Source organism: Anguilla rostrata, chromosome 9, assembly GCF_018555375.3.
Source record: "Anguilla rostrata isolate EN2019 chromosome 9, ASM1855537v3, whole genome shotgun sequence".
NCBI classification, from domain to species: Eukaryota; Metazoa; Chordata; class Actinopteri; order Anguilliformes; family Anguillidae; genus Anguilla; species Anguilla rostrata.
Genome location: NC_057941.1, coordinates 16414409 through 16441864, shown reverse-complemented (window position 1 = coordinate 16441864; position 27456 = coordinate 16414409). Strand labels below are relative to the sequence as shown.

The following is a 27456-nucleotide window of genomic DNA, read 5'->3' as shown; positions in this document are numbered from 1 at the left end:
GGTGTTATCTGTGATCCTGGCATTATGCTGAAAATTTCTCCATATCACTGTTACTGTGAAGTGACTCACCCACAGTTCACTACCCACAGTTAGATTGGCTCCTGTGTGTGTGTGTGTGTGTGTGAGAGAGAGAGAGAGAGAGAGAGAGAGAGGGGGGGGGGGGGGGGCAGTGTTTGGTAAGACCTGAAACTATATTTTCCACAACTTCAATTTCAGAAAAGTAAAATACAGTAAGATACAGTGCCAATGATTGGTAAATAATACTATCATCTGTACAATTCTGCTCTGCTTCCAGCTTTTAAGATTTACATATCTGAAAAATATAAAACATTTTTATTTTCTGTTGAAATTACAGGAGAAAGCAGTTTTGTTCCCCTTTTCAATATTAAACTGTCGTAGCCTCACACTTGCTATGGTAGACTAATATGCTGCATGCAACTTTCACCTTCATAGATAATATGTCGTTCAGTCACTTAGTTACAATATATGTAAAGTTTTCAAGCGCTTTCTGCAAGACTGACAAAGGCGCGGAGACGGGACCTGATGTTCTTGTATTAAAACGCGCCACGACTCCACGACAGAGGGAGGGTTTCAAAATATTACAAACTACACGAAACACTACCAAAGGGGACGTTCATATCCCGTACTCCCACAAACCTTTGCAGCAGACCTTACAATGAAATTTAAGAAGTTTTTTTCGCGTTTCGGCGCCATTTTCGATTGGGCTGGAGGTGAGTTCGGATTTTCTGGAATTATTTTTCAGTTTTTTTTTTTACTCCCACTGTCTGTCTCCTTGTATTCTTAAATATCATTGACTGAAGCGTCAAGAAAATGTAGTCCGTTTGTTACATTATTATGTGTTGTACTAAGCTATAGACTGGTTAATCTATAGCCTAGTCGCTATTTTGACTTCGCTTCGCTAGTGTTTTTTCATATATGAAAGAGAATGGACATCGTATAAATTCAAATGCTGAGTCGGCAAAAATAGTAGCCAGTGAAATAGCCTGCGTAAAGTTTTGTACATACTCTTCAACAATTGTTTTCCCTACAGCATATATTTTTGCACCGTTTCATTTAAAAAATCGCATCTTCATTTAAAAGATTGCTTCTTTTACATGTCAGCCATGGAAAGTAGCCTATCTGACCTAAAAAAGGTGACATTTAAATCGAACTATGTTCAGGTGAAATTTAAACCAAGCAAAATGTTTTGTTTATGCAGATTGTCATAGCCATTTTAACTTGTAAGTGGACAGCATATTGAGGCATTCACTGACGTTTTAAAGTTTTATTTATTTTTGGTTCGTACATGTTGGTTACATTTATCTTTCGCCTCTTGATTCTTTCATGCTAACCTTACGCAAAATGTTGTGGATTATACTTTTCGTTAAAATGATTTTGCCTGGTCCTGTTTTATTGACTATAGTAGATCGAGCGGTAATGTTTTTGGTTTCAACGGCGTATCAATATCTTCCATCATAAGTAGCAGGCCTAGATGCTTAATATTTATTTGCTTTCGATAGGAGCATGTCATATTATTTATTAACGTAAATATAAACTTATGAAGTTCAGGTTTTAATGTACGTCAAGCTTCTAACACGACATTGCATTTTACATTGTCTTATTAGCAGGGTATGGGAATATTTAAGTTATCCATCCCATTCCAGTGTGTTGGGATTTGCTTCAATTTCATGTTCATTTGTTCCTCAATATAGTCTTGTAATATACCCATTTTCAGTTTTTAAATTTTTTTAACCTTAACACGTGGTTTAAATGGAGTCTGTTGAAATATCAGAATGAAGGACTTATGTCCGTTCTGTATTTAAGATTTTTGCGTCACACGCATGTTTTGAGGGACAGCCTTATCGGGGAACTTGTCTGTGCACGTTCATCTAGTTTTTATTGAAGCTTAAAGCCACTGGCGAGGCAGTCAGGCACTCGCTCATATACTGCCTTGGGGAGGAATTTCGTATGATTTGCTTTGGCTACGTCAGTTACATTAGTTTTAAGAGTATCCTGTGCCCAACAGTGAAGCACATTAAGTGTCTTTAAGAATGTAAATGTCAACAATCATTAGCTCCATTTCGCTGGTTTCAAATGATGCATTCAAATTCAAAAGGACAACACTGGATGTTCAAATTTGTGCCTTGCTACACATGGAATTGTAATACCAATTTAAGAATTTAATACTATGTGTTTTGGATCTGTGAAATTTTTGCTGATATTATCAGGTGTAAAGTTAATTCTCTCTTTCTTGCTCTCTTCGCAGTGTAAAAGCCTCTTTGCCCTGGAAGAAGTCCTTTGCAGGCGAGTTGAGGCCTGCTCTTAAGATAAGGTGAAGTGTGTAGTTTTCATTTGGTGTGTCTTTGCCATGTTGTTGTTCAAATTGCCAGTAGGGGGTTTCTGTACCCTTCTCACAGCCTTCCATCTATGGTATGAAAAAAAAGCCTACCAGCCACAGCCCCCCCCCCCCATCATGATTGACAGGGAGCCTTTTGTAGTTCTAGCTGAAAATGTGACCTATCATGTTGTCTTAATGGACAGGATGGGTCATGGCATGAGCACCATTTCTGCTCATACCCCTTCCCATCCACATCATCTGGCAGACTTGTTCTCAAATGCTAATTTCTAGGACAGGCCAAAGACCGTTCCTTGCAATATGAACCGACGTGTGTCCCTCACTCCCTCAGTCCTCAAGAAAGAGGCGGAAGTGGGCCTCCATTGTTGCCCTGGTGAAATGAATGGTGGCATGCTGTATGTGTTTTTAATGCACACCCTTGTGTTGAATTCTATGGCTGAATCGGGCCTTTTGTTTGCAGAGGCCTGAGCAGGATAGCTCCTTTTCGACGCGAGGATTGTTTTCCAGATTCATCCCTCAAGCACGTTCTGATGGTTTACGCAACAATGTGACAGCGGGGACGTGTGACATCGAGTTGACGGTGAGGGTTGTCATGTTTCCTTTACGATGAATTCCTCCGGCATCAGAAAAGTAGTAGTCTGAAAACGGTCAACAGCCGCATTTAAAATTTGTTTAAAAAAGAATTTGAAAGAATAAACCTGATTGTTTTAGCAGGTTGATTATTCAATAAAAGTGCATTCATAGTGTCTCAATATGTATTGGTTGTTGTGATCAGAGTGCGAGTGGTCATCCTGCATATGCACTGGTAAAAATAAATTACAGAACAAATCAATTAGTGCATATGCTGTTAATTTTGCTGTGACTATCTTAGATACATCTAGAGGCAATTTGACTATGGTTCCTCTTACCAGAATTGGGCTGAGTTGTGAACTGTAGTCATAGCACTGTACTTTATAGTGTATGCCTGCAGCAACACCCTGTACCAAGAGGTGTATAGACTTACAGTGGAGTACACTGGGACTTACTTTAATATGCCCAGTAATAATGCGGAGATTAATGGTTCACATAAATCAAAGCAGTTTACTTTGTGCTGTCTCTCTCATAATAAAAATAAGTAAGAATGCTCTTTGTTATCAGAGCCATTGTATCATTGGGCGTGTTTGCATGCACGGTAATAATCTGATCATGGCCTGATTAGGAAATACTCTTGATTATATAAACAGTCATCTGAACAGCATAGTCTCATTTTCAAAATCAGTAATGATTTTTGACCAAATTATTGATGGATGAAAACATCGTGAGAATGTAGGATTTTCACATGCGAAAGGTTGCAAGACGCAGTGAACCATATAAATACAATTCAGCCATATAAATACTATTCAGTTCAAACCAACATGGTGTACATGCAGTACTCAGAGCGGTGTGAGTAGTGGCAATGCAATTATTAATATCAATCAATCAATCAATTTTTATTTGTATAGTGCTTTTAACAAAGGAGCTTTGTCACAAAGCAGCTTTACAGAGAACCGGCCCCCAAAGAGTAAGCCTAGAGCAACAGTGGCAAGGAAAAACTCCCTGACTGATAGCAGGAAGAAACCTTGAGCAGAACCGGACTCAGAGGGGGAACCCATCTGCCACAGGCAGGCACCGGTTTGTTATAGAAAAAGTAATAATTTCTGGACAGATGAAGAAACTCTTCAGATTGCATGAGTGGGTTATTGCATCAGTTCCGCAGACCTTAGGCCCTTTATTAAAAGAATCCATATAAACCAGGTTATTAGAGAAATCACGTTATTCCGAACCGCATGAGTGCATAATTGGAACATTGCTTTAAACTGATAACTCCCAATAATCAGGGTATTGGTGTGCATGCAAACGTAGCCACTGAATATATTTGTTGAATATTTGTGATCTGTTGATAAACAAACTGTTTGCCACTCAGTGTAGAAGTAGCATTTCAGAAGGTATGGTGAGATGACATCCAGCAACATCTCCTGTGGTACTTATAGATGCCTAATATGAATATGTAAATTCCATTTAAAATGCAACACTCAAATTCAAGCCAGTGAGCTAAAAGATCACAATAAAGAACGCCCCCTTTTACCAGTTCGAAACCTCCACCTTTTGGCTCATTTTCTGTTGCAGCCTTTGCTTCTTCCCCCCCCCCCCGATAGGTAAGCCTTGTTTCAGATTAAGCCGGAGGCCACAGTGCCTGCATCATGTGCTTCACTAGAGGGAAACCTTTAATAAAGGTATTCCATTTTCTAGCACCTATTCAGTCCCCCACGGCTTTTCTCTCTGCCCAACCTGTTTCTGAAAGGAGGAACTCGTTAATCCTGTCATGTGGAGGTAGAGAACATGGAAGTGGAGTGAACAGAGTGTTCAGGTCAGCTTCACGGCCGCCCTCCAGCGCTGTGCGAGAACGCCCCTCAGCCGCGCTCGAGGGATAAAGTAGGACAAGCTGCTCCAACCTGGTACGACGAGAACTGCCGTCGTCACGCTAGCGAGTCGAGCTTGTAATTTTATCTCGCAAAAAAAAAAAAAAAGACAGCACAGGCAATCTTTCGCGAGAGCCCGTAGGATATGGTGTTTAATATTTGACCCCCTCCGTGTCAGCAGCAGATCCAGCCATTTCCTTGTTTGCATTACCGTCTGCACCTGTTACCTGTGTGGGTTGCTGGCTGGCTGCTCACAAAGGCGAAGCAGGTACAGCAGCCCTGGGAGACAGAGATACTGACTTCTGCTCATTCACTTGCTACTCTTTCCAGCCACACAGACCTCCAGCCAGTGTGAAGGAGCAGTCCTGACAGGGCTGTTCACAGGAGTATTTTAGCATCAGACCTGTGTTCATAACAAGGTTGTATGGTTTACCTCAAAATATTGCCCTTGATGCATTTACCTGAAGAATTTCTCAGCATATCAAGCTACTGAGCAAGGTTGACAGATCACTTACTATCGCTTAGATATACTGAACATCAAACACCGTTTATGCTGTTTCAGCACTCTCAATACTACATTTCTTGAACAAAAGGAATTTCTCTTGACAGTCTGAGTTCACTTCTGCACTTGACGGTTTTGCTAAATGAATGAGGGGTGAACTTGAGGGAGTATGCTGACAGCTAAATGGTCTTTGTTGGAAATGGGAGCTCTGTATGCTTACAGCTTAAATGGACTTGGTTGGATAGGACATGCTACGCTAGGAATGCAGTGACCATGGGGGGTACCAGACAAACGGCTTCCCAAGCCAGGTCCATTGTGCACAGGGGTCCCACTGGTGGCCGTTGTAGCAGCACGTCATGGTTTGTTGTGATATGAAGATACAGACTACGAGGTGCTGCCTCTGGGGCTCCAGCATTTCTGTCTACCTGCCGCGGGGAGACGCATCCTAACTGTGACGGTGATTAGTGATTGGACCACAGCACTTGAAGCGGTGGCCACGCACTCGTGGGTGGTACAATAGCAGCACGTAAATACTGGAGTTGAGCTGTATCAGGTATCCAGTGTTGTCGTTCTGCTCCAGTAAGGCCCGCCTGTATCAACATCTGTTCATGACCTGCATGTCGGCAGTGATAGTGCACCTGCCCTGAGTAGCATATTGCCCAGAAACCTTTTTGTGTTTTTATTTATTTAAACTTGTGGAAATAATTCCGCATTCGATAAATGGTGTGTATTCTCTGCAAAGCTATCACTGTTAGTCGTCACCAAAGTGGTACGAAAGGTCACTTCGGTGTTTTCCAATGTGTAATCACTGGTAGTGCGAGCAATGACAACTCGAGAACCTGAGTAAGAGGGTCTGAAACAGTTACTGCTCTCAGCCCAGAGAACACTGCATGCTTTTAATCGCACATAATAGTCATTAGGAGGTTACGCGTTGGCTATGATGCTTGAAATTCCACACTAGCATGCTGAAGTCATCCACAGGCTAATAGTGCAGGTCTTATCCTATGTTGGGTTCTTGTGAGTTACGGTAATTGTTTTTACAAGCACCTATGACCTATGACTCAATTTAAGTCAAGTTGGAATTGCGCTGAATAATCAATTTCACAGACCAAGCCTACAAGGACTGCCGGCATCCAGAGCAAAATGACCATTCCGGTAAACTTCCAGCACCTGTTTCCTGTACAACCTCCACAACAAACCAACAAACTTATACAGGTCAAAGGCAAAAAAATGTGCAGAACTGGCATGGACAGAAGTGCAAGATGAGGAAGTTGTGAGGAGGGTTAAGTATCTGACAGATCCTGTTTATCTGGAGACCCTGTGTACAGCTCAGAAATCTTAGCTGCAGTAGGAAGAAGTGATACATTTTAGTGTTCCCAGTTTTTTTCCCTGACAAATATGGGGTCAGTCACAACTATGATATACTGCTGCAATATTAAATTTTGGGTGTTTGACACACCAATAATACCGGGAGATAATTAGGTTGCCAGGTTGAGGAAGCCGGTTATGGAATTTTGCACTGAGGAACGTCCTACTCTGAGTAAGTGCCATGAGATCTTTAATGATCACAGTGATTCAGGACCTTGTTTTCACATCTCATCCAAAAGATGCAATCTCTTAAAGCGAAGTGCCCCATCACAGTACTGGGGCATTGGGGGTTGTTTCAGAAGGAAGACCTACAGCACTTCCAACAGGAACTTTTCCCAGGTCATCTCCCACCTAAGTACTGACCATTCCTCACACCTGCTTAAGTTCAACCATGGCATAAGCATTGCAGTGATTTTTGAGCTTACAACAAAATTTCTGACGTGACCTAATGCAAATATGAAAAGTGGGCATTTTGTATAATTTATTTTCAAAATATGTTCCTTGTTGATGTTTTTCTACAGTAAAAAAATAAATACAGCAAATATTCATATTTGTGAATCGTCTTGTGTATTCACTGCAAACAAAGCAAATACTGGTTAAACCATTTTCAATGTCTTTACATTGTCAAACTATACAATTGAGTGCAACCGATACATCCAGCCAGTTGTGATCATATTAAGGTGAAATAAGTGCATTACTGAGCTCGATTACAGAACCAAGTGTTCAGAAACCGTGTAGAACAGGGGTGTTCATATAAGATTGGGCACCCCTGGTGTAGAGCACTGGAGCCAGACTCCTAGATCCCTGTTACTCAAATCATGGCCCACGAGGTCCAAGAACTGCTGGTTTTCCACCCTCCCTTTACCTGGGAGTCAGGCGTTGAATACATTTGGCCAATCAGTACTTATTAAACCAGGGCCGGATTTGGATTCATGGTCCAGATACGAGTATCCATGTTCTAGAGGGATGCAGTACCTGCAGTGGCTTTTTGTAGGTTTCAGCTTTTAGGTGCTGAATTTAAGTGACTGATTGGCTTGGGACAGGGGGTATCAAACTGAATCCAAAGGGGGCCACAGTGTCTGCAGGTTCATGTGTTTTCCTTTCAATCAGCTGCCAATTAAGGCCTTGAGAAGGTGTGCGATTTCTTAGCCAATTAATGACTTAAATGAAACGCTTGTGCCGAGAACATCCCAAAAGAAGCACACACTGCTGTTTCACACCTGTGGCTTAGGAGATTTTTGTTTTCCAGGGATTTTTGTTTTAAAAAGAAATTCCTGACAACCTGCAGACACTATGGCCCTGAAGGATGAGTTTGACAGCTGTGCATAGAGGCTACATAAACTTGAGAATCTAGGACAGGGGTGGCCAACCCTGGTCCTGGGGAGCCGCAGAGTCTGCTGGTTTTTGTTTTCACCTTAAATACAGCAACCACTTAGACTGAAGCAACCAGGTGAGGTGAGTTAACTGTGTAATCAACTGCTATAATTGATCAATTACATGCAGAGTGAAAACAAAAACCAGCAGACCCTGTGATTCTCCAGGACCTGGGTTGGCCACCCCTGATCTAGGAGATTCAGGACTTTGCCTCCAATCCCCCAGCCTGAGTTTAAACAAGGAGCTCAATACAGGAGAAACAGGTGATTTACAATTCACGAAATCAAAACCGTTTTTAGATTTTACAATTTCAGACAGAAAATGTTCAAATGAAGACTATTCCTATAGCTAAATGTGATTGCTATTTTCTCTAAATTGTTGATTTTGAGAATAACTTAATGCATTCTCCTGAGCTGGTCTTGCCGGGTGGAGTCTAGTCTAGGCATGTATAGGACTAAAATAGAAATTAAGGAATGAATGAAGTATCATTTGTGACATCTTAGCAATAATGCTAAGGTACAGTGAACAGGTCAGCTGGAAATTGTAATGTTTGTAGCTAGCCTAGATGCAAAAAGTTCCCTTAAACACAGAACCCTTGTGACATTGAGAAATGCTGTATCCCATTTACCTGCACAATCAAACCGCTGCACACCAGCACTAACCAAGTAGTAAGAATGGAGCAGCAGGGTATTTCCCTATGCATGGCCCAGCACTGCAGATCAGTGCTCAGGGACAGAAGAGTAGATATACCTCATGTGGGATAGAGCGCGTTTCAAAGGGTGCAGAGGCGTGAAATGCCACAACAGTTCCAAAATTCAGTGATGCTTGGCCTTTGGTTCAGTTATAAAAACATTTCTACAACAGATTAAACACAAGTATACATTTTTCCAACTCTGAAGTATTCAAGGCAACGTTTTTCAAACTACCTGCATTTTATAATTAAAGTGATGGTTTTTGCTATTTAAATATTTTTGTTTTCCAGTATGACACATGATCCCATGACTTCCAATGCTTTTACATTGGTTTAAAGGGTTTAATCCCTGTATTTACTGTGCTGCTTCCAGTAGATATTCTACTTCACCCAACAGACTTCGGTTGCATTTCATGTTCTATTCACCTCCACATTATCAAACTATTTTGGTCTTTTCTGTCTGGTGAATCTAATATGTAAAGAAGCTTTGATCTAATATATGAAGAAGTAAATGGAAGGCTATGATTTAACACTACATTACACATGCAGCGAAAGTGAAACTGATATCTGGGCTACATGCCCAACTGGTTTATGGTGTTTGGTAACAAGCAGCTTCACAATTGGGCCACCTGTGGTACCTCACCAGAGATATATAACATTTGTCTTTGTATTATCCTGCATTGCACATTTCCTGACTGTAAACCAGTCCTAAGCCAGGACTGGTTCAAAACCGCTTAGCACATAATTAATTTCGCACAGCATTCTAAGGCCTGTGATGTACACTACTACTGTGGGCTGCTTAAAGACAGCACATTAGCTCAGCAGGTATTCACAGAAATGCATCTGGAAATCTGCCAGATTGATTTACCTGAAAATTTAACATTTAAAGTAAAAAAAACAAAAATGATTACACAAGGAATCCATTTTAAAAACAAAGGAATAAAGGGGAAGTTGCTTTCTTCATGCCTTGTATTTGTCTTTTCCTGTTTCGCTGATGACGCAGATATGCTGAAAAAAAAAAACAATTACAGAGTTACTGATACTGCAGCGGCTGAACTGGGGTTACTAAGTTCAAACTGCCATCTGTTTAATGGATTTATACTTTTTCCAGGTCAGTGTTTAGTCTAAATGAGAATTTGTTCTCAATCACTTTTACCTGGTTAAATAAATAAAAATAAAACTTACATTTAGATCTCTGAAGTATTCGTTGTAGTCCAGCGCATATCCCACAACAAATTTGTCAGGGATTTCAAATCCTACAACTGAGAGAAAGTTTCATTTGACAAACAGGATTGCATGCAAAATGGCATTTACCGGGCATAGTTGCCCCAACCCGGTGTGTGACACCACTCAAGCACCACCTGGTGGTGTGTGCAAGTCACTGTATCCCAGTGTGCAATTTTGACAATATTTGAAGTACTTTTAAAAATGGCTCATGTTTCCAAATACCATTTTTGCTGAATGTAAATTATTGAATCAAATATTCATTTCCTAGGTTTGGTAGTTTATTAAATAAAGTACATTTAACTCACTACAATGTCATGAAAAAGAGAACTCACAATCTGGCCTGTAACCAACACTCCTTGGTGTCCTCTTCACAAGCAAACTGCAAACGGAGGGCAAAATCATGCATACACACTCAGTAATGGAAGTTACAAATGTGTATTGAATGTGCATGATAATATAATATATAATGATGGGGTGTAAAGGCATTATGCACACAGCAATACAAATGGACAAGTTGAATACAGTATTTTCACATAATTATTAAATCCTACTGTCATACGTGATGTCCATCAACAACTATGTCACAGCAGGGATCAAACAGTACTGTACCTGGCCACCTTAACCATTTTGGGATTGTACTGTTTTAGGAGCTGCAACAATGTCTTCATGGTCTTTCCTGTGTCGATAATGTCCTGAATAGAACAAGGAAAGGGTTCAGCCAATTGCTTACCAACAGTCACGCTATTAAATAGAGTGTAGAGAAGTTCACTTACCTCAACAATCAAGACATTCTGTACCAGAAAATGAGAAGAGAAAAAAAAACATTGGTGGAGACAAGCAGTTAAAACAACAAATTGTTCAAGTCAAAGTTTACACTGTAAATGCTCCATTGCCTTTCTCTCTGAAACCTTCTCTGTGAACATCATAACCTCTGTTCTCCCAGCACAAGCTGTGTTATTAAACACACAACACACTGTAGCCAGATGGACATGGCGGCAGTACGAAACAAACACTTAGAAAACCTTCACAGGTTCCAGTCTGTGGCAGAACACTGCCATTGTATCGCTGAGTGGGGTGCTGCAAGTTGCAGATGCACTATTGGGCAAGGGCAAGGGTAGTAAAGTACAAGAGCAGAGGCCGTGGATGTGTTAACAAGAAGGTCCTCTTTCATAAATAATGAAAGCTACATCTGGATTCTCAAATTCTGAAAGTGAATTCAGTACAACACTAGTAGAAAGATGACTACAGTGGCACTTGCCTTTCCTGTGAGAGTGGACAGATCATCTCCTCCAATGACTTTGATTTCACCAGTGGATTGATCATTCTGCACAGAAATGAGTAGAGTGTGAAATAAGATGCATGAGAGTATGGAAGAATCCACCATTTTCTATGAAAAAAGCATTTTCTTTTGCCTTTTCCTAGACTGGCCTTGCAAGGACTTGTATAATAATCAATGTGTAGAGGGCACATGTGCAAAATCATCACCTGGAGGAAAAAAAAGTAGCCATCTGGAATAAGGTATAGAAAAACTTGCTCAAGTGCCAACACTTCAGATGAAATGGCATTTTCCCTTAAAGTGGAAGATGTAATCCTTAAATTCTCCAATATAGGAACAGGTTAATTCACTCTTTGTACACTAAACATTATTCTTTTTTTAAATACTCTGAATGGTACTTGAATAAATGCAAGGATGCAAGTAATATTATTTCTTCATCTTGCTTCTGTCTTTTCGTACCCCTTATAGTCGGGAAAGATCACACAAATTCTTTTCCATCACCTTTCGTTGTTTACACTTCATACACTTCCAACATCTTGCTATAGAATTAATAAATACATTTCTGAGCACCCTTGTGAGATCAGGAGGCCACAGAACCAATAAAGGTCTGGCATGCTCCATTGTGAACAACATTACACAGGGAAGGGAAAAAAAAAAGTTAAAAATGATTTTGCTTGGAGAGCACATTTCATTCGTATTACTACCAGGAAGAATATGTTTACATTGACGTTTATATTGCGAAACTAACTGGGTGTCAGTACGACAGCCACAACTGAATACATTCATATCTGATTTACATAGTGTTATTCGACATTTCATACCCATACAGAGGAAGCACAAAAGAGTAGAGGAAGAATAAAAGCAGCATGCACAGGAAATCTTTAAAACAAAGGAAGTGACTGTTTTTAGCATTAATTTGGTGTCCAGAACTCAACATAGGGTTCCACTGAGACTTGCAAAAGAAATCTTACAATGCACAGGGTCGGCAATTTTTTGTTGTTACTGCTTTCTTTCTCTTTCTCACTTTCTTTTCCATTTATTTCTCTCAATCTTTGGAATTCGGAAATTTGGATTGCCCAATCACGCTCACCACAGCCTCTGCTGTTGATTCAGGAAAACAAAGGTAACCGTGCGCTCTCCTCCAAAGCATGTGATGTCAGCCGCCTCCTCTCATGACACTGCAGCTTGCATGCTGGGCTTGCACAGACATGAGCCAGAGGACTAAAAGACTCGTGTGCAGCTCAACAGATTAACTTGCGTGCATCAAACTGACCAGCAGAGGTCGCTAATGCACAATGAGATGCTGTCGTCCTGGCTGACTGAAACCCAACAGTCTTTGGGCAGTTTCCCTGAGGTGCTGCCAGACGGTCAGCACTGGCACGGTCCAGACTGGAAACCAGACCATGGGGCCCACACATGCACTACAACAGTGTCTTAAGAAGATGAGCCACCCAACAACCCCTAGGGTCTGGCATTCATAGATGGGGGGTGTCATTAAAACATGAATTCTTATTAAATAACCTGAATAATCAAAATAATCATTTTTAATGATTATACATAAAGACCCAACTAATGCTATATAAAGACTATGTTATTCATTTGAGATCCTGAATGAGTACTGAAAGCAACAAAGATGGCACCCACTACAGGAGGCACCCACTACAGGAGGATTTGGTATTGCTCATTTGGAGACGGTGTTTCTTGTGTAATGATGACATTTACATTTTAAATGATGAGTGGTGCTACCAGTTTATGGGCTGCAAATCAGTGTGCTTGAAATAAATGGTCGTACAGACATACAGTCATACCATGTCCATTAAAAATTATACACTTCAATCAAGTGTTACTTTCATTTTCAGAAATTTCAAAGGAAGTAAATGTGTTTATCTTGTGGCTTAATGAACACTCAAAACAGGGTCTTCAAAACCTTTTACCAGTTTGAAATACTGTACACTACCAAAAAATAAAGGTTGACTGAATGGAGTTTTTTTGATTGTAATTTGTACAAGACATTACAAATAATTAAAGACTATCCTGTGCACATCAGTCAAAGCTTATAGAAGAGAGAAAGTGCTCTCAGTATCGGACCGTGCATTTAAACAAAAAAAAAAAAAAAAAACCCACACTCTTCAAAGAGACTACCTAAAGTAGACAACGGAGTGCTCACGATATAAAGCATGTTTATTTAAATAAGACTGACATTTATATTTTTGCATCTTAGCATTGACTGAGGAAGATGTTAAGTTGAAACGTCAGTCTTTGAAGCGCCTGGCTATATTATTTGGTGTTATAAATGAATTTGAACAAAGGAAATGACATGATACGAAAGCAGGGCCTTACATAGTAGCTCTTGAGCCGGATGAAGTCTACGGTCAGGGGGATGGAGCGGTCGCTGTTGCGGTTCAGGGCTTTGATGAAGTCCAGCAGGTCAGCGAAGAACTTGTAGCCCCCCTTGAGCACGCACAGTGCCACGATGTGGTGCCCCCCCATTTCCTTCATGATCTCCCGTGCTAGCCTCTCAGTCCTGGGGGGGGAGGGGGGTGAGGGGTCATGCTTCTTCCATTAGGCAAAACATTTCACACAAGGTGACCAAACAAGCTACTGTTGTGGCCAAATAAAGACTAGTTCCCTGGGTGCAGTGAAGTGCCCGATGGTGTTGCGCTGAATTGAGACTACATCAGAGAACTAAAGGACATATGGTTGCACAAAAAAAAACATAAATCTGTCATTTCTGCTAAGCTGAAGTCAAGTGGAATATATGGTGCTGGTGCAAAAAAAAATCTTGGCAGCAGCAACAATTGTAATCATTGTTATTCTGTACCCATGTGAGTGTGTTTGAGCATAACCCACCTGTCCTGGATGAGTCCATGTGGAATGTAAACCCGCTCTAGGTCATCAGCGTAATGCTTGGGAATACAAAACAGGTCGAGGTCATAGCCTTGCTCCGTGTCATCAATCTGAAAAAAGCAAGACTTTAGGTTAGGCAGTCAAAAACTGCTAGAATGACGATAAATTTCACTCATGAACAGTCCACTACATGATCACACCTGCTTGGTAACATGTCTCTATTTCAAACATGGGAATAATTCAAGTATGACAGAGGGCACAACAGATTTAACAGAAATCTCCACTCACTTGCAACCTTTTGCATACATTTCTCTTGAACAACAGACTCTCTTAAAACAAATATGTTTTCATCACATATTTGTTTTAAGAAAGTGCATTGCCCAGAATACTGCAGTCTATGAAAGACTGAATCTTTTGGTCTATTCAATTCAGCCACTTTTTTAATAACAGCCATCGCCTAAGATCCAAACATGCATACTCATTTATAATTCCAGGTTTAAATTCAATTCAGTTCAGTTTTATTTGAACAGAAAGATTTTCACAAAAGACTAATTTAACAAAGTACGTAACAATCCTCCTAGGCCCAGACCGCCAAGAGTGACCAGAGTTTTGATGAAGTACTTAACGTAAGAAATGCCCCTGCTGCCCACTCAGTACTTAAAGGACAGGTGTGCATTCATGAAGACAAAGTGAAATTATTACATTAGTCCTCTTCAAATATATTTCAAACAATAAATATAGTAATGCTTTTTTTCCTTTATGTTTGAATATTTTTCACTCTTCCAAACAGATTTTACTGTCATGAGGTAAACAACCCCTCGGGCTGGCATTCACTGGTGACGCGTGATTGGTCAGTCCACAGAACAATGCTGAGATTAGCGGTCGGATTGGCAGCGGCCCATCGCCGGTGTTAAAAGCTGATGAGTGTGTAGATGCCACACAAATACTTTGGGAAGAAGATCATGCATTAAAATACTGTGGCAGCAACCACTGCACGGCAGGCTGTTGTGGAAAGAGAGCTGCAGCCCACAGTGGTCGGAGCCCTAGGCAAGCCATCAGGTTCCCAGTCTGTTTCCCAGAGTGGGCTCAGCTGGCTTTACTTGCGCTACCCATAAGCACAACACAGAGACTGATCAGTGCTGGTGGAACAGCTGAGCATTGAATGACATGCCTGTTCTCAGCATCACCCAGTCTGTTGGTACATTCACCCTTCCACTGCTAGAACAGAGGCATAAAACCTTTTCTTCAACAGGGCTTTGCCCTTTCTGAAATGATGCAATGCCTTGTGAATAGACATGAGGAATGAGAACTTGGCTGCAGCAGAAAGGGCTGCCACCTGCGTGTGGACTTCTCTATCACCACAACTGTGGGAGATGCTCGTCTCTAAGGTAACTGGTAGGAAATGAAGACCTTGTATATGGACCGCTTTCCTCCAACTGCTCCCTTCTGCAGTATAGATTACTTCCTTTCCAGTGTTAATTAGTTTTTCTTTGGCTCATAATTTTCTTTTACTTTATTCACAGGGCCTATAGTAGTTCCCCAGTATGCTTCTCCACTCCAAATCACTATACACAATGAGTTTCAGCTCATTAGTCTATATTATATATTTACCGAGCCAGTATATAATGCAGAATCTTTTCATTTCCGTTTGTTTTATACATTTGCTAATATTACATATTTGCTACGCATGTATTATAAATCGGCTCGCTTAGCTATCCTACTACTTTCGTGGGTGGCTAGCACTAGCAAACAAGCAGATACATGCACATGAAGTTACACTTAAGCAACTGTTGTTGGGTAACGTTAGCTGCATCTCTACGGTAGCTACGGGATAACGTTTCATCACTAGGTATTCACGTTAGCCAACTTAGCCAGTCATCTCCGGAACTAGCTAGTTAACCAGCGGCTACACATAGCTGGACAGTTAGTTTGCAAAACCAGTTTTGTAGCCTATATAGCACTTGGGTAACAATTGTCCAGATAGAATCGCAGTCTTTCACAAGTCATTATTCTTTTTTGACAGGTGACTGAACTAGCTGACAAGCTAACTGCTAAGATATTACACCATCTGCCGAGACACGTTAGCAAGCACCAGCTACCCAGCACGAGGGCTCACAACCTGCTGTTTAAAACCAGTGTCTACCGGTGCAGAATCGTGGGCATACTGGTATTCTATTTTATCCGGCTACTGTCCAATATTAACTAAATCACTCCGTGTATGTGTAGCATCTTGATGTAACTGCGTACTACGCGGCTAACGTGGCTAGCAAGTAGCATACTAGTGCGGTAATGTGCTCCGCTTGGACCTCGCCCCGGGCATGCAATTTTGTCCTTTGGTTTTGTGCCATATTTCAACAAGCAGATATTGACAGTGAAACACGGAACAGGATACGCAGATCTGCTGGAATAACACGTCGCTGAGCACAAGTATGCAATACAGCACGTCTCCCCAAGGAATGAGTTAAGTAACGTTAGCCAGCTAGGCATCGAGCTATATATTTATTGTCCACCATAACGCAAAACCTAGCGTTTGCTACTAAACTGACAGACATCCGAGAATTACCCGCCAAACTTACCACAACACAGGAACTGCTGGTCGCCATATCACAATGTCTACGTTGTTCGCTAGATGCCCTTTGCGTACCCTCAGTTCAGGTCAGAAGGATCCGACTCCTGACAAACAGATTGTAGTAACTGCGATGATATTTGTCCAAGGTGACTTGGACAAACTTTACGCTAACTTTGCGTAAACGGAAATTTTGGTCTTGGTGTCCGATTTGTCAGCATGTGGAAACTGCGTTTTTTTCTCTGGTACTGCTGACGACGAATGAAAGGCGTTGGACCGCCCATTTCAAACCCACTCACAAACTCTCACCTCGAATGCTCTTCTGCGAAGTGTGCGCGCATACGGTCGATGGCACAACCCGAAGCCCAGATATAAGTGCACATTGAAATTGACCTATTTGTTTCGCATGAGCCAACTTTGGCCACATTTTATGGGTATTTTGGAGAATATACTATTTTTGTAACCGTATTTGAATTTTTTTATACTGTAGTCAATTTACCTGTACGTGAAAAGAATGGGAAAATTTGCAAATATACAAATTCCAGAAATTAAACGCATGTGTAAGGAATGAATGGCCAATTCGTTGCCCCCGACAATACATCCGTATGACAGAAAGCTGCTTCTGTGCAATCAAATGGAGCAGATAATGTAGGCTATGAGAATGCATTATTTAAATTAAATGGCTTTAAATCCGTAAATACTGTAATGGTTGATTTTCACCTTGGACAAATATCATTCATGTTATTACTACTTGTTTGGCTAAACAGCAATTGACATACCAGTATATATGCTGGTCAGTCAATGTTTACATTGTCCAGCTTACTGTGAAGCGCTTTCCTGTTTCCAGTGGTCCATAATGCAAGTTGATCTCAAATTGGGATGGCAGGTATGCCATCCCGCCAAGTTACGCCTTGGCGGGGGCATGCCCCATACCTATATACCAGTATACACTCAACAGGGTAACCCTATTGTGTAGTGGTGTCTGATGTCACCATGATGTAATTTTCTTAAGATTGTCCCTTAGTCAGTGGAATGTGCATCAATCTGTCTGAGTAAAACAATGCAAAGGGAAATTTTAATACAAGTGGTGAACTGATTTTTTTTTTTAAATGGTATCGTAATGTTCCAGTAGAGCTTTGTTTAGACAAGGTAGCCAATTGAATCCTTTCAGTAAGCCAATTATATGACAAGCATATAAGTTTAAAAACAGGATTGTGTCCAGACTGGAGCAGAAAAAACAAAACATCACAACATTGTTAAAAGAGGTTCATGCCACTTGAGGAATTTTAATCCTGACTCTGAATAAAAAGAAAAGCAACAGATTTTCACAATAACAATATGGTAATAAAATATATGCACGATTCCAAAGAACAAAGATTACAAAGGAGTACGTTTTTGAGAAAGAGCAAGATAGAACCGTCTGATTTCATAGTTTGGAAGAAAATAAAAACTAGACAGCCTTCATAAAATGGGCCCTGAAGACTCTCATTTTAAAAGACAGAGTAGGGCACAGAACGAGCACGTACTGAACGTAACAATCAGTTTATCCAGCCTGGTCTCCTGCAGGTCATTCTCCCATGAGAAAGACCAAATGGAACATTAGTTACACCAGCCCTCTCCACACAACCTTCCCACCCTGGTCACGTTACCCAAGAAATCAAACAAATCCTCATACAAATCCATACAAAACCAATTTGGTTGAAGCCAGATGAGTTGTGTGTGCATTTCCACACCAACTGGTTGGAGAGCGAGCATCAGTTTTGAGGCGACTGAAAACTTGAGAAATTCATATCCGGCCGCCTATTTCACTAGCTTTAACTTTTTTTTTTTTTCTCAAACAAAAATATGCACTTTGATTTCTCGTCTTTGCTCCACGTGTCCGTTTGCCGAGCCCCAGAAAGCGGTGGCGTCCCTGCGCAGTACCTAGTTGCCGTTGACTTGCGGGAGGAGCGGAGGGTGGGCGGCCCCGTGCTGGAGGCTCTCCCTCTGTCGACTGCGACTCTCCCTCTCCTCATCCTCCTCATCCCGCTCCTCATTCCCACTGTGGTTCTTACAGTACAGCCTGGGCCAGAGCAACACAGAGCAGTGGTTCATTACAGTGCATTATAATGTGCCCCTTCACTTATAATCAAGAGACCAGTGAAAGACAAAGTAGATGAAGATTTAACACACGCTGACTGGGCAATGTAAATAATAGTTAACCGTCTATCTAGTCAACTTAAATATAGGTTAAATATACCTTGAAATTTCCTTAAACTTTGTGTTTAAAAGTGCTTTAAACAGGGGTTGGGATTCCGTACATAATGGAAGATTTAGAAGGGAGTGTAATGACATAGGTAAAAAGAGGATCGATGTAGAAAAGTTTTCTGTACAGTAAGAATTCAATTTCACCAGTAGAGTTAACACTATGCATTTGGGATTATCAAAATCTTTTTTTCTGATCTTATTTTGTGTCTGTATTCAGAATTTCCAGTCGGCACTTCAGTGTTGCAGGACGTGTGACCTCTGGGACAGCACTGTAGGTTTAGTAATGGTTTCAATAAATCCGGAGTCCATTTTAAAACCTCAAAACAGGTGAAGAGGTGCTTGTTAGAGAGGATGGGGATTTGCACAGCGGTGCTCACTTGTAGATGCCACGGGCCATGTTCTCAATGTACTTCGCCTTATCCTCCAGGCCGCAGTGGTAGTGGTACGTCTTCACACAGGCCTTGATCTCACAGCCAATGGTGGCTCCTAACTGAGTACACAGGGTGCATTTCTAATAGACAGGAAGGGCACAGAATGAATAAGCTACACAAGACCGCATTACAAGTGTGCACTTTTCATGTTGAAAGACATTGGCCACCTGACCAGAAAGACTGTCTGGGAGCAAATATGAGCTTGAATTTACTTTAAAAGTACCTTTAAGTTGACAATTTCTCCAATTTCTGTCATTTGCTTCTTTTTCAGTTTTTATTTCTTTGGCTTAATAAGCAAACATGCCAATTTTGAGAATAATCTCTGTCCATTGGCATGAGCTGCAACAGTTTCTGACAGTATAAACTGCTCTTTCAATAATCTGAACCCTCATTAGGCTGTCACTTAAGAAAGCAGCAAAACACTTTGAAATGAAACTGTCTGCAAAATCCAGCCAGAGAGCCAGAACAGTCTGCAGTCTCTCCACTTCCCAAGCTACTCACCATTCGCTTCCCTCTCTTGATCTCCTGGGTGACCGTTTTGATGTCAAAGTTCCCAAATTCAGCCCGTGAGGTGGTGGTGAGCTGGACTGTCCCAGAGGAGAAGAGCTATCAAAATAGACGTGAAGAACAACTCACTTTGGGAATAAGGCTATAAAGTAAAGTTATGCAGTACTACAAAGCACAGGTTACCCACAAAAAACAGATGCTGTACCCAGGAGGAAATATTTTCTTTGAGCTAGGAGGCCTGGCCCTGGACATTCTTTTTCCTTTTTCAGGTATCTGCTGTCTAACACTATAGCTTCATTTGAGATCAAAGTTGTGTGTCTTCAGCCATTAACAGGCTGAAGACACATTCTACAGAAATAAAAAGAATATTTCCTGTTTAACACTGAAAAACAATGAATGTCTGTGGGAAACTGGTTCTTGGTTAGAGAAATTTTAACCAGTCACGGTGGGGCTTACTGAGAGCAATAATCATGTGTTAAATCAGTACACATTTTGTGAGAATTGGATGAATGGTCAATGAGTTATAACCATTAATGTGATAGGCCAAACCCAATGTGAAATTCAGTGGCTCACAGCTACCATAGTTATTGTCCAATATAAGTGCTTTATAGATACCAAGTATGGTTGGGTACACCGATGCTATGTACCAAGTTTGGTGCAAATCAAACAAAAAAGCCTTAGCAAAAAAAAAAAAAAGAATTGGCAGTTTCATGCTCTTTTGCATGCATGTTTATTTCACTCCAAGGAATATGCTGACCAAATCTGTAGTGAATTGGACAATGTGTTTTGGAGTCACGGTCTAATATAAAATAGGCTACCATGTAAATGTTCATTATAGCACCACCTTGTAGCTGATTAAGGCAATATTTGGCATGGAGCTTTGTAGAAGGGACAACAACACGGATGCTGTTAGGAAATCAAAAACAATACATTTGAACTTTAATTATAGTGCCCCCATGTGGCTGATTGAGGTGATATTTGTTGTTGTCTATTTCACGCATTTGTATGAACAGCATTCAATTTACTGCCATTTTAATTTAGTGTTACTCAACTGTGCCATTATAATTACTGTATCTTAGTCATCTTATATCTTTTTGTATGTTTTATTTAAGTGCATATACACAGAGTACACTTGCAAATGACTACCCTGTTTAAATGACAAATAAAATAAATGAGTGTGCAAAGTTTCAAGTGATTTACCATCTCACAGGAAATTAAGCAAATGTACAGAGAAATCAGCAGTCAAATCAGATCCGCAGTCAAATCTTTTTTTACTGTCTGACAGCCCTACTGCAAACACAAAACTATTCTGTAATGTGGATTTAAATTCTAAACTAAAAACTAAAATTAAATCAGGGTATCAATGCTGGGTAGCTCATCCTATGTACTGTTCCAGTGCATGGATAGACCCTACACTCTGACACTCTGGTACTGAATCTGGGCTGTGCCAGTGCCTACAGTGGCCACCAGTCCGGGAGGTCGATTGTCGCCCTAAGAGGGAGTTTCAGCCAGCTGGGATGATGATGTCTCATCCAGCAACCCCCACTGGCTGATCAGGTACCAGCGGTTTGTCGGTTAAGCTGCATATGAAGCATCTTCCTCTGACTCATCTGCGCGAGCCTGACTAGACAACTACGATGTGTAAAGGAGCAGCGCTAACATTCCATGCCCCATGCTTGGAGGAGGGCACATGCACATGATGACATACGACTTGCACGTGGATGCATGCAATCTAAGCAATTTAGACCAATATCCATTGATGTGACTTATGCACCGCTCTACACCAGTCGAGCAGATGACTCACCATGCACTTGTAGTGCGCGGCCACCTTCTTGCTATTGTCTGTGTGCAACTTGCCGCGGGTTTCATTCTCCTCGTCCCCCGCATGACAGAACCCACAGCGGGGCCCCGAGTCGCTGGGGCTGACGCGAAGAGGGGAGCGGTCCCGCTGTGGTAGAGGGGAAGGGGAAAAGAAAAAAGATTAGGAACGAAACGCACAGGTACACACAGGACGCAGCAGCACTTTGCTCCAAATTAAACGGTATTGAAAAAGGTCATATTCATCATTTAGTTCTGTTTTACTTAGGTCCTACTCCCTGTTACCAAATCAAACCATGGAAGACATCAACTTGAAATAGGCCAAATCTAGCAGTCAGTCTTATTCTGACTACATAGTGGCTTAACACGAAAATCTTTTTCCTCTATAAATCCCTGCCCAAAGGGTTTCTTTAAATTCAGCTTGAGTTCCTAGAGGAAACAAATATATGACCATGAGCAATATCATGGAATTTCATTATTCTGTCTTTCAGTAGGAATATGGCTTCAGATACTCAAGTGTACAAGGTTCTAAACTTAATTACTTCTGCAGGTTTTTCCACTGGTCTTACATGTGAAGCACTTTCTACGTCATCTGTGCCGTGAGAGGAAGTGGAGCGGGTGTCCTCTGATTGGCCACGAGAGTTTGACTTCACCCCTCCCTTTTCTGATTGACCCCGCCTCCTGCCACGAGGAGGGGAGGCGTCTGACTCATTGGTCTCACCCATTTCATCTGGAGAAGGAGGAGTAAATATAGGAGATTCCATTTTTGGGAAATGTAGGAGATTACACTGGGGGTAAATGGAGGCTTGACTGACTGTAACAATGGGCTGCATCTATACTTCCATGCAGTTGTTCACTACTGTCCTTTGAACATTGAAGTGTTCTAACAATATTAATGTTATGGCAGCCTATATGAATTAAACATTTTTGAACCAGAGGGGCATACAACAGATGCATTAAGTACTATGGGATGTTGCTGTAGTAAGGTTACCTTCACTGGAGTCTTGTGTAGCATCCCGGTGTTTGCGACAATATACACTGCAGTCAAACGAACGTGGAACATAATGTTAGATGAACACCAAAGAATAATATAAAAACTAACATGACTGAAAAAGAAAATGATAATGCTTTGGATTATTTAAACTGGAAAAACAGCTGACTGAAGCCAGGTAGCAGGGTGCACTCACAGGTAGATACCCTGGGAGGGATTCTCTTTGATCTGGGCCTTGTCCCGCAGGGCGCAAAAATAGTGGTAGGTTCGCCGGCACATCTTCACATCACAGCCAATAGTGGCGCCGGGCCGGTGGCAGGACGAACACATCTGCAAGAAACCAGGGAAATGAACCGCTAAGACAGACACAGCCTTATTACACGCCATCACCCCACACGGGGGTCCAGCAATTTTACAATATGCACAGCCAGACACCCGTTCACACTGCTGGACTTCTCCAGAAGCAAAAGGGGTAATGTGGTGTAAAAATACAACCAAAGCGCCTCCCCCAGCATTCAAACCTGCAACCCTCAGGTGGAGGTGCAGTGCAGTATTTGGTAAGTAACACTTTTACTATGTCACAGCTGAATAATATCACTAATACAATACTAAATTTGAACTTTTCTATACTCTAGAACGAGCTAACTAACCGCTACTCGGCATAAGTGATCAATGCGGTTCACAGTGTCTCCGAGTAGGAGTGTTGAACAATATGCCAAAGGCAAAACGGATCCTAGATCAGCGCTCTAATATGAAACACTTTGTGAATATGAGTCCTGACCTTACTGCACGCAGGAGCGAGTGTAACACACCCCCAAACCCGCCCCTCACCAGTTTTCCACCCCTCTTTATCTCTTTCTTCACATCCTCAACGGAGAATCCTCCGATGTTCTCGCTGTCCGTATGTGATGTCACCAGCGCAGACGAGAAGAGCTGGACCAAACAAGAAAAGCCACGTGAATACAAAGATAGATAATTTCTCTCCCCCATTCTTTTGTGTCTTTCACTTTGCACTCTAAAGGGTTGAGCGAGGCCAGTATACACACTGTGCTGTTTTGTCTCCCTTTGGTTGCCTGCCATTTGTTCCAGAGCTTTACTGGTTCTCCTCCACGCCAACAGAACAGCCCCCTCCCCCCACTGTGAGTAAGGTCCCTGGTTCCCCAAACTCTCACCATGCACTTGTGATGGGCTGCCACCTTCTGGTTGTCAGACACCAGTAGCTGCCCGCACTCCTTGTCGCGGTTGGTTTTGCAAAAGGCACATTTTCGCGTCCTGGCCGCTGCCCCCTTTCGCTGCCCGGATGAGCCCGACATGCCCAGGCAATCTGTGCAACTCCTCTCTGTCTCAGTGGGTTCGCAGATCAGAAATAGCTCAGTCCTGAGTAAGAATGAATGACAGTTCCAGTCACAGACAGAAACCAGGCTTGAAATGGCTTCTTAAATTTAAACAAAACAGAAGCTCATATAGAAAACAAGCGTGGTGTTTAAAAAAAGAGGGGTGTACAAAGAATAAAAAATTCTTGGCCTCGGTCAACGCATAATGTAGCCGACCAGAGACAAGACGCATACTTAGGAAATTAATGGTTTTAGAAACTTATTACAATTAAAAACTATTTTCTTTTATTTCGAAAAATCACATCTCCAGTTAACAAGCAGATTTCTGTTGTGTAAAAAGTGCAAACTAGCGCCAGAACTTTCATTGTTGCATTTTACGAGAAGCGCGAACTCTGCTGGCGGCGGCAGCAACAACAGCAGCGCGGCACAAAACACGCAGTGAAACAGAGGACCCCAGTGAAAATGAGAAAAGGACAACTAAAAGACAGACTATCTATAAATCGCGTTCAAAGACAATGTTTGCATTGTACAATTAAGCTAAACATTACGCAAGTATGATTGCTTGTATTCCAAAAAAGAAAGAAATCACTATACATGCAGTGTCGTTTCGAATCATTTTCTTGTATCGTTTTAACTTCATGTTGTTGATGAAGGGGTGCTCCGCCCCCCTGAATACCATATACCAATTTTTGAGGGGGTTTTCTTTATACTACCCGAGAGGCCCTGGGTATCCCTGGGCCTTCATGGATACTCAGATGGACACTTGAAATCTAAGAGTCTATTCGTGTCAGTAGAAAAACTGAGAGTGAAGTAGCCTGCTAGGTCCACGAGTTTCTAACTGAGGGTACATCCCATTCATTTTGTGGTGAGCTAGTGGCGTTGTGTTTAGCGGTCTCGTTTGCTTACTAGCCAGATCCTATAAAACGTTAGCAAGTTAGCTTAGCCTTCAAGAAAAAGGGGATTTCCTTTCAAGAATTACCCCACCTGCCAAAGCCATTTACTAGAAAATGCGACAGTACCTCCGAGGAGAGCTAGAAGGCAACAACGGATCTTACCCTTCTCTCCCTCTCAGTTACAATCACGTTGCTCCGCAGTGAAGGAGAGTGAATACGAAACTGTTCTTCCTCTTCCTACTGCGAGAGGAGCCCTCGCTGCTCCTCAACTCTGCCACTACGCAGATTCATGCGACGTTACGCAAAGCAAAAAGCACGTTTGATTGGCAGTCCGTACAAGCCCCGCCTCAAGTTGCGCGCCGTCTTCTCATCTTGGCGCGTTGTTCTGCAACAAATTAACGAGCATCTTAAAGTAAATACAACTGCTGTGCCATCAGTGATCAATGTAAAGATGTTTCTACGTTGAATATAACAACACACACTTTGGCGGTCTTTCTACCGCATTGTTTATGCTTTACTTTTCTGGATCGTTCGCCATGATGAAAAACTTAAATCTGGCCTATGACTGATAGAGCATAACGTGTATTTTTCATTCATTTTGTGGGAGTGCTCTTTAATATAAATTGGTTTCATAGTTTTGATGGATGGATATGATTTGTATTAAGTTGTTTTTTAGGGTCCAAGCACCAAGGGTGCCTGGGACCCTTATTGTTTTTGCCAAAATTCTTCTTCTTCTTCCACCTCTCGCTAAGTCTTCACCCACACAATATGGCAGGTTTGTGTAATATGGCTGCCAATTTATTATGCATGACACCCATGCAACTGACACTCTAGGATGCGCTGCAGCGCCACCTGCAAAATTGGAACATTAAAAAAATGATTATGGCCGCCTTGTTTCACATAGGCTTACAAGCACCAAATTTCTTCCACATGTCTACCTCCTCAGTCCTCATGCTGAAAGAATAAATTCATAGAAACCATAATGTCCATCTTATTCCACTTCTACAATATTCACCCGATTCTCACCAAATTAGGCGGGCGTAATCTACAGCACGTATGTGTTAAATTGTGAAGGACATTTTTATGTCCAAAGATGGGTGCGGGACTGTACTTTCAATTTAGCAAAAATGGCTGACCATGCCCAAAATATAAATACAGCCACAGATTTATGGCAATTGCAGTGATACTTCAAGGGAAGATAGCCATTGTGTGGATGAGCACGATCAGTACAAAGACCTGTAGGGGCCCTTTTTGCAAAATACTAATTTGCATAGGCTCATATTTGCCAAATTGTACAAAATTTGACAGGAACTCTCAGCGAAAGCTTCCCTCCAACATCCCTGAGATGTACTTAGTCTCTCAGTCCAAGATTCTTAAAGATAATGCACCTAACACCCAAGGTGGCGCTACAGCACCGCTTAAAAATTGCAATGTTCAAATCATTATTGCAGATGTACTCTTACATCCAATACCAAATTGTTGAATATTTGAATAAGTTTGCAGTCCTTGACAAAGTATAAGTTGCTATGATCAATTTTGGCTGAATAACAGTGACGTTTCTTACAGAACTCAGTTCAGATAGACAGACTGCCTTCTATCTCTGTCACTCATAGAACTCCCCTCCCCTCCATTCACACTCAGAGAGTAGCTGCAAGCAGACCATAACCCACACAAGTGTGTGCAGTTCCTGATCCTTGACATATAGTTATATGTTTTCTACATGTATGATGGTCTTCCAAATTGTTTTATTCTTTATTTAAAGGCCTAAAGGACTGGCATTTTTGAGGTTAAAAATGTCCTTGACCCCTGGATTACATCAAAAGAACAATATTGACTTTCCTATTCATTAGCCAATGGCATTTCATCAAACACCTCCATGTAAAGACGGTTAGTTTTTTAAAAGACATTAAATTATTTCCTAGCCGCTAACTGTAAGCTGGTCAATTTGGAAGCATTACTTGCACACTTTGCTTGTCTCACTCTCCCATTGCAGCATGCAGCATGTGGCATGCAGCAACATAACTGTGGTATGAAGGCACATAAGTTATTGAATAATTTTTGGACTGTGGGAGGAAAGTGGAGTTCCTCAAGGAAACCCACGCAGACATGGGGAGAACATGCAGACTCCATACAGAAAGGCCCAATCCAAGATTTGAACCCACAACCTTCTTGCTGTGAGGCTACCCTATATGCTACCCTCTGCACCATGGTGCTGCCCACAAATTGCACTCTGTGGCTCACCCTTGATGCTCAACATCACTGCTTGCAGTGTAATTCTATTTAATCTGCTATTCTACTCTGCATCTTTTAATTACCTGCAAGTCACACTACATAAGGGTACGGGGCAGTCAATACATAAAGGCTTGGTATTTTAAGGTCACTTTAGACATTAGCATGTAGAACTTACTGAATACTGAATTCGGTAGGCTACTAATTTATAAGTTACTAATCGCTTATGAATTGCTTAGCCTGTGTATTTGCGTCCCCAGCAACGTTTCTATGTTGTCAATTATGAACGATGAAAAGAACGCATGATGTAGGCTAGTTGGAAAACCGGTGCTGTCGCTACAGTCAGTTTTTTCTTCCAACG

General features: G+C 41.6%; 2 protein-coding genes and 1 long non-coding RNA gene across 5 annotated transcripts; 1 reads left to right on the top strand and 2 right to left on the bottom strand.

The window, feature by feature from the left end:
• The first annotated feature begins 228 nt into the window (after positions 1–228).
• Positions 229–7853, top strand: LOC135263047 (uncharacterized). Of its 2 annotated transcripts, none has more exons than XR_010332379.1 (3): positions 229–731; positions 2267–2332; positions 2817–7853. It is a non-coding gene; the product is annotated as an uncharacterized LOC135263047 (long non-coding RNA). The 2 variants fall into 2 exon arrangements; XR_010332380.1 differs by lacking the exon at positions 229–731 and adding an exon at positions 813–1154.
• On the bottom strand, positions 7213–16917 carry LOC135263046 (hypoxanthine-guanine phosphoribosyltransferase). Its single transcript, XM_064350622.1, has 9 exons — positions 16656–16917; positions 14083–14189; positions 13573–13756; positions 11215–11280; positions 10730–10747; positions 10566–10648; positions 10289–10335; positions 9915–9991; positions 7213–9737 (listed from the first exon to the last, which is right to left on the bottom strand). The coding sequence occupies exons 1-9, from the start codon at positions 16680–16682 to the stop codon at positions 9690–9692; spliced, it is 657 nt and encodes a 218-aa protein (XP_064206692.1). The 5' UTR covers positions 16683–16917; the 3' UTR covers positions 7213–9689.
• Positions 16918–17898: 981 nt separating this feature from the next.
• Positions 17899–25186, bottom strand: LOC135263045 (PHD finger protein 6-like). Of its 2 annotated transcripts, none has more exons than XM_064350620.1 (10): positions 25029–25186; positions 23812–24016; positions 23471–23572; positions 22836–22969; positions 22640–22686; positions 22191–22378; positions 21635–21778; positions 19825–19929; positions 19270–19403; positions 17899–18707 (listed from the first exon to the last, which is right to left on the bottom strand). In XM_064350620.1, exons 2-10 carry the CDS (start codon positions 23950–23952, stop codon positions 18569–18571), a joined length of 1134 nt encoding a protein of 377 aa, XP_064206690.1. In that variant the 5' UTR covers positions 23953–24016; positions 25029–25186; the 3' UTR covers positions 17899–18568. The 2 variants fall into 2 exon arrangements, with proteins under 2 accessions (XP_064206690.1, XP_064206691.1); XM_064350621.1 differs by having other exon boundaries at positions 22218–22378.
• Positions 25187–27456: the final 2270 nt, after the last annotated feature.

What these genes read in the sequence shown, in the direction of transcription:
- LOC135263046 (XM_064350622.1), bottom strand. Translation starts at nt 16,682, where the DNA reads ATGGCGACCAGCAGTTCCTGTGTTGTG. An exon ending in CCAGCAGTTCCTGTGTTGTG is followed by an intron (nt 14,190 to 16,655) that starts GTAAGTTTGGCG and finishes TGCTTTTTTCAG; the next exon opens with ATTGATGACACGGAGCAAGG. An exon ending in CATGGACTCATCCAGGACAG is followed by an intron (nt 13,757 to 14,082) that starts GTGGGTTATGCT and finishes CTCCCCCCCCAG; the next exon opens with GACTGAGAGGCTAGCACGGG.
- LOC135263045 (XM_064350620.1), bottom strand. Translation starts at nt 23,952, where the DNA reads ATGTCGGGCTCATCCGGGCAGCGAAAGGGGGCAGCGGCCAGGACGCGA. An exon ending in CCCTCCCAGGGTATCTACCT is followed by an intron (nt 22,687 to 22,835) that starts GTGAGTGCACCC and finishes GTTTGACTGCAG; the next exon opens with TGTATATTGTCGCAAACACC. An exon ending in CAGTGGAAAAACCTGCAGAA is followed by an intron (nt 21,779 to 22,190) that starts GTAATTAAGTTT and finishes CCTCTACCACAG; the next exon opens with CGGGACCGCTCCCCTCTTCG.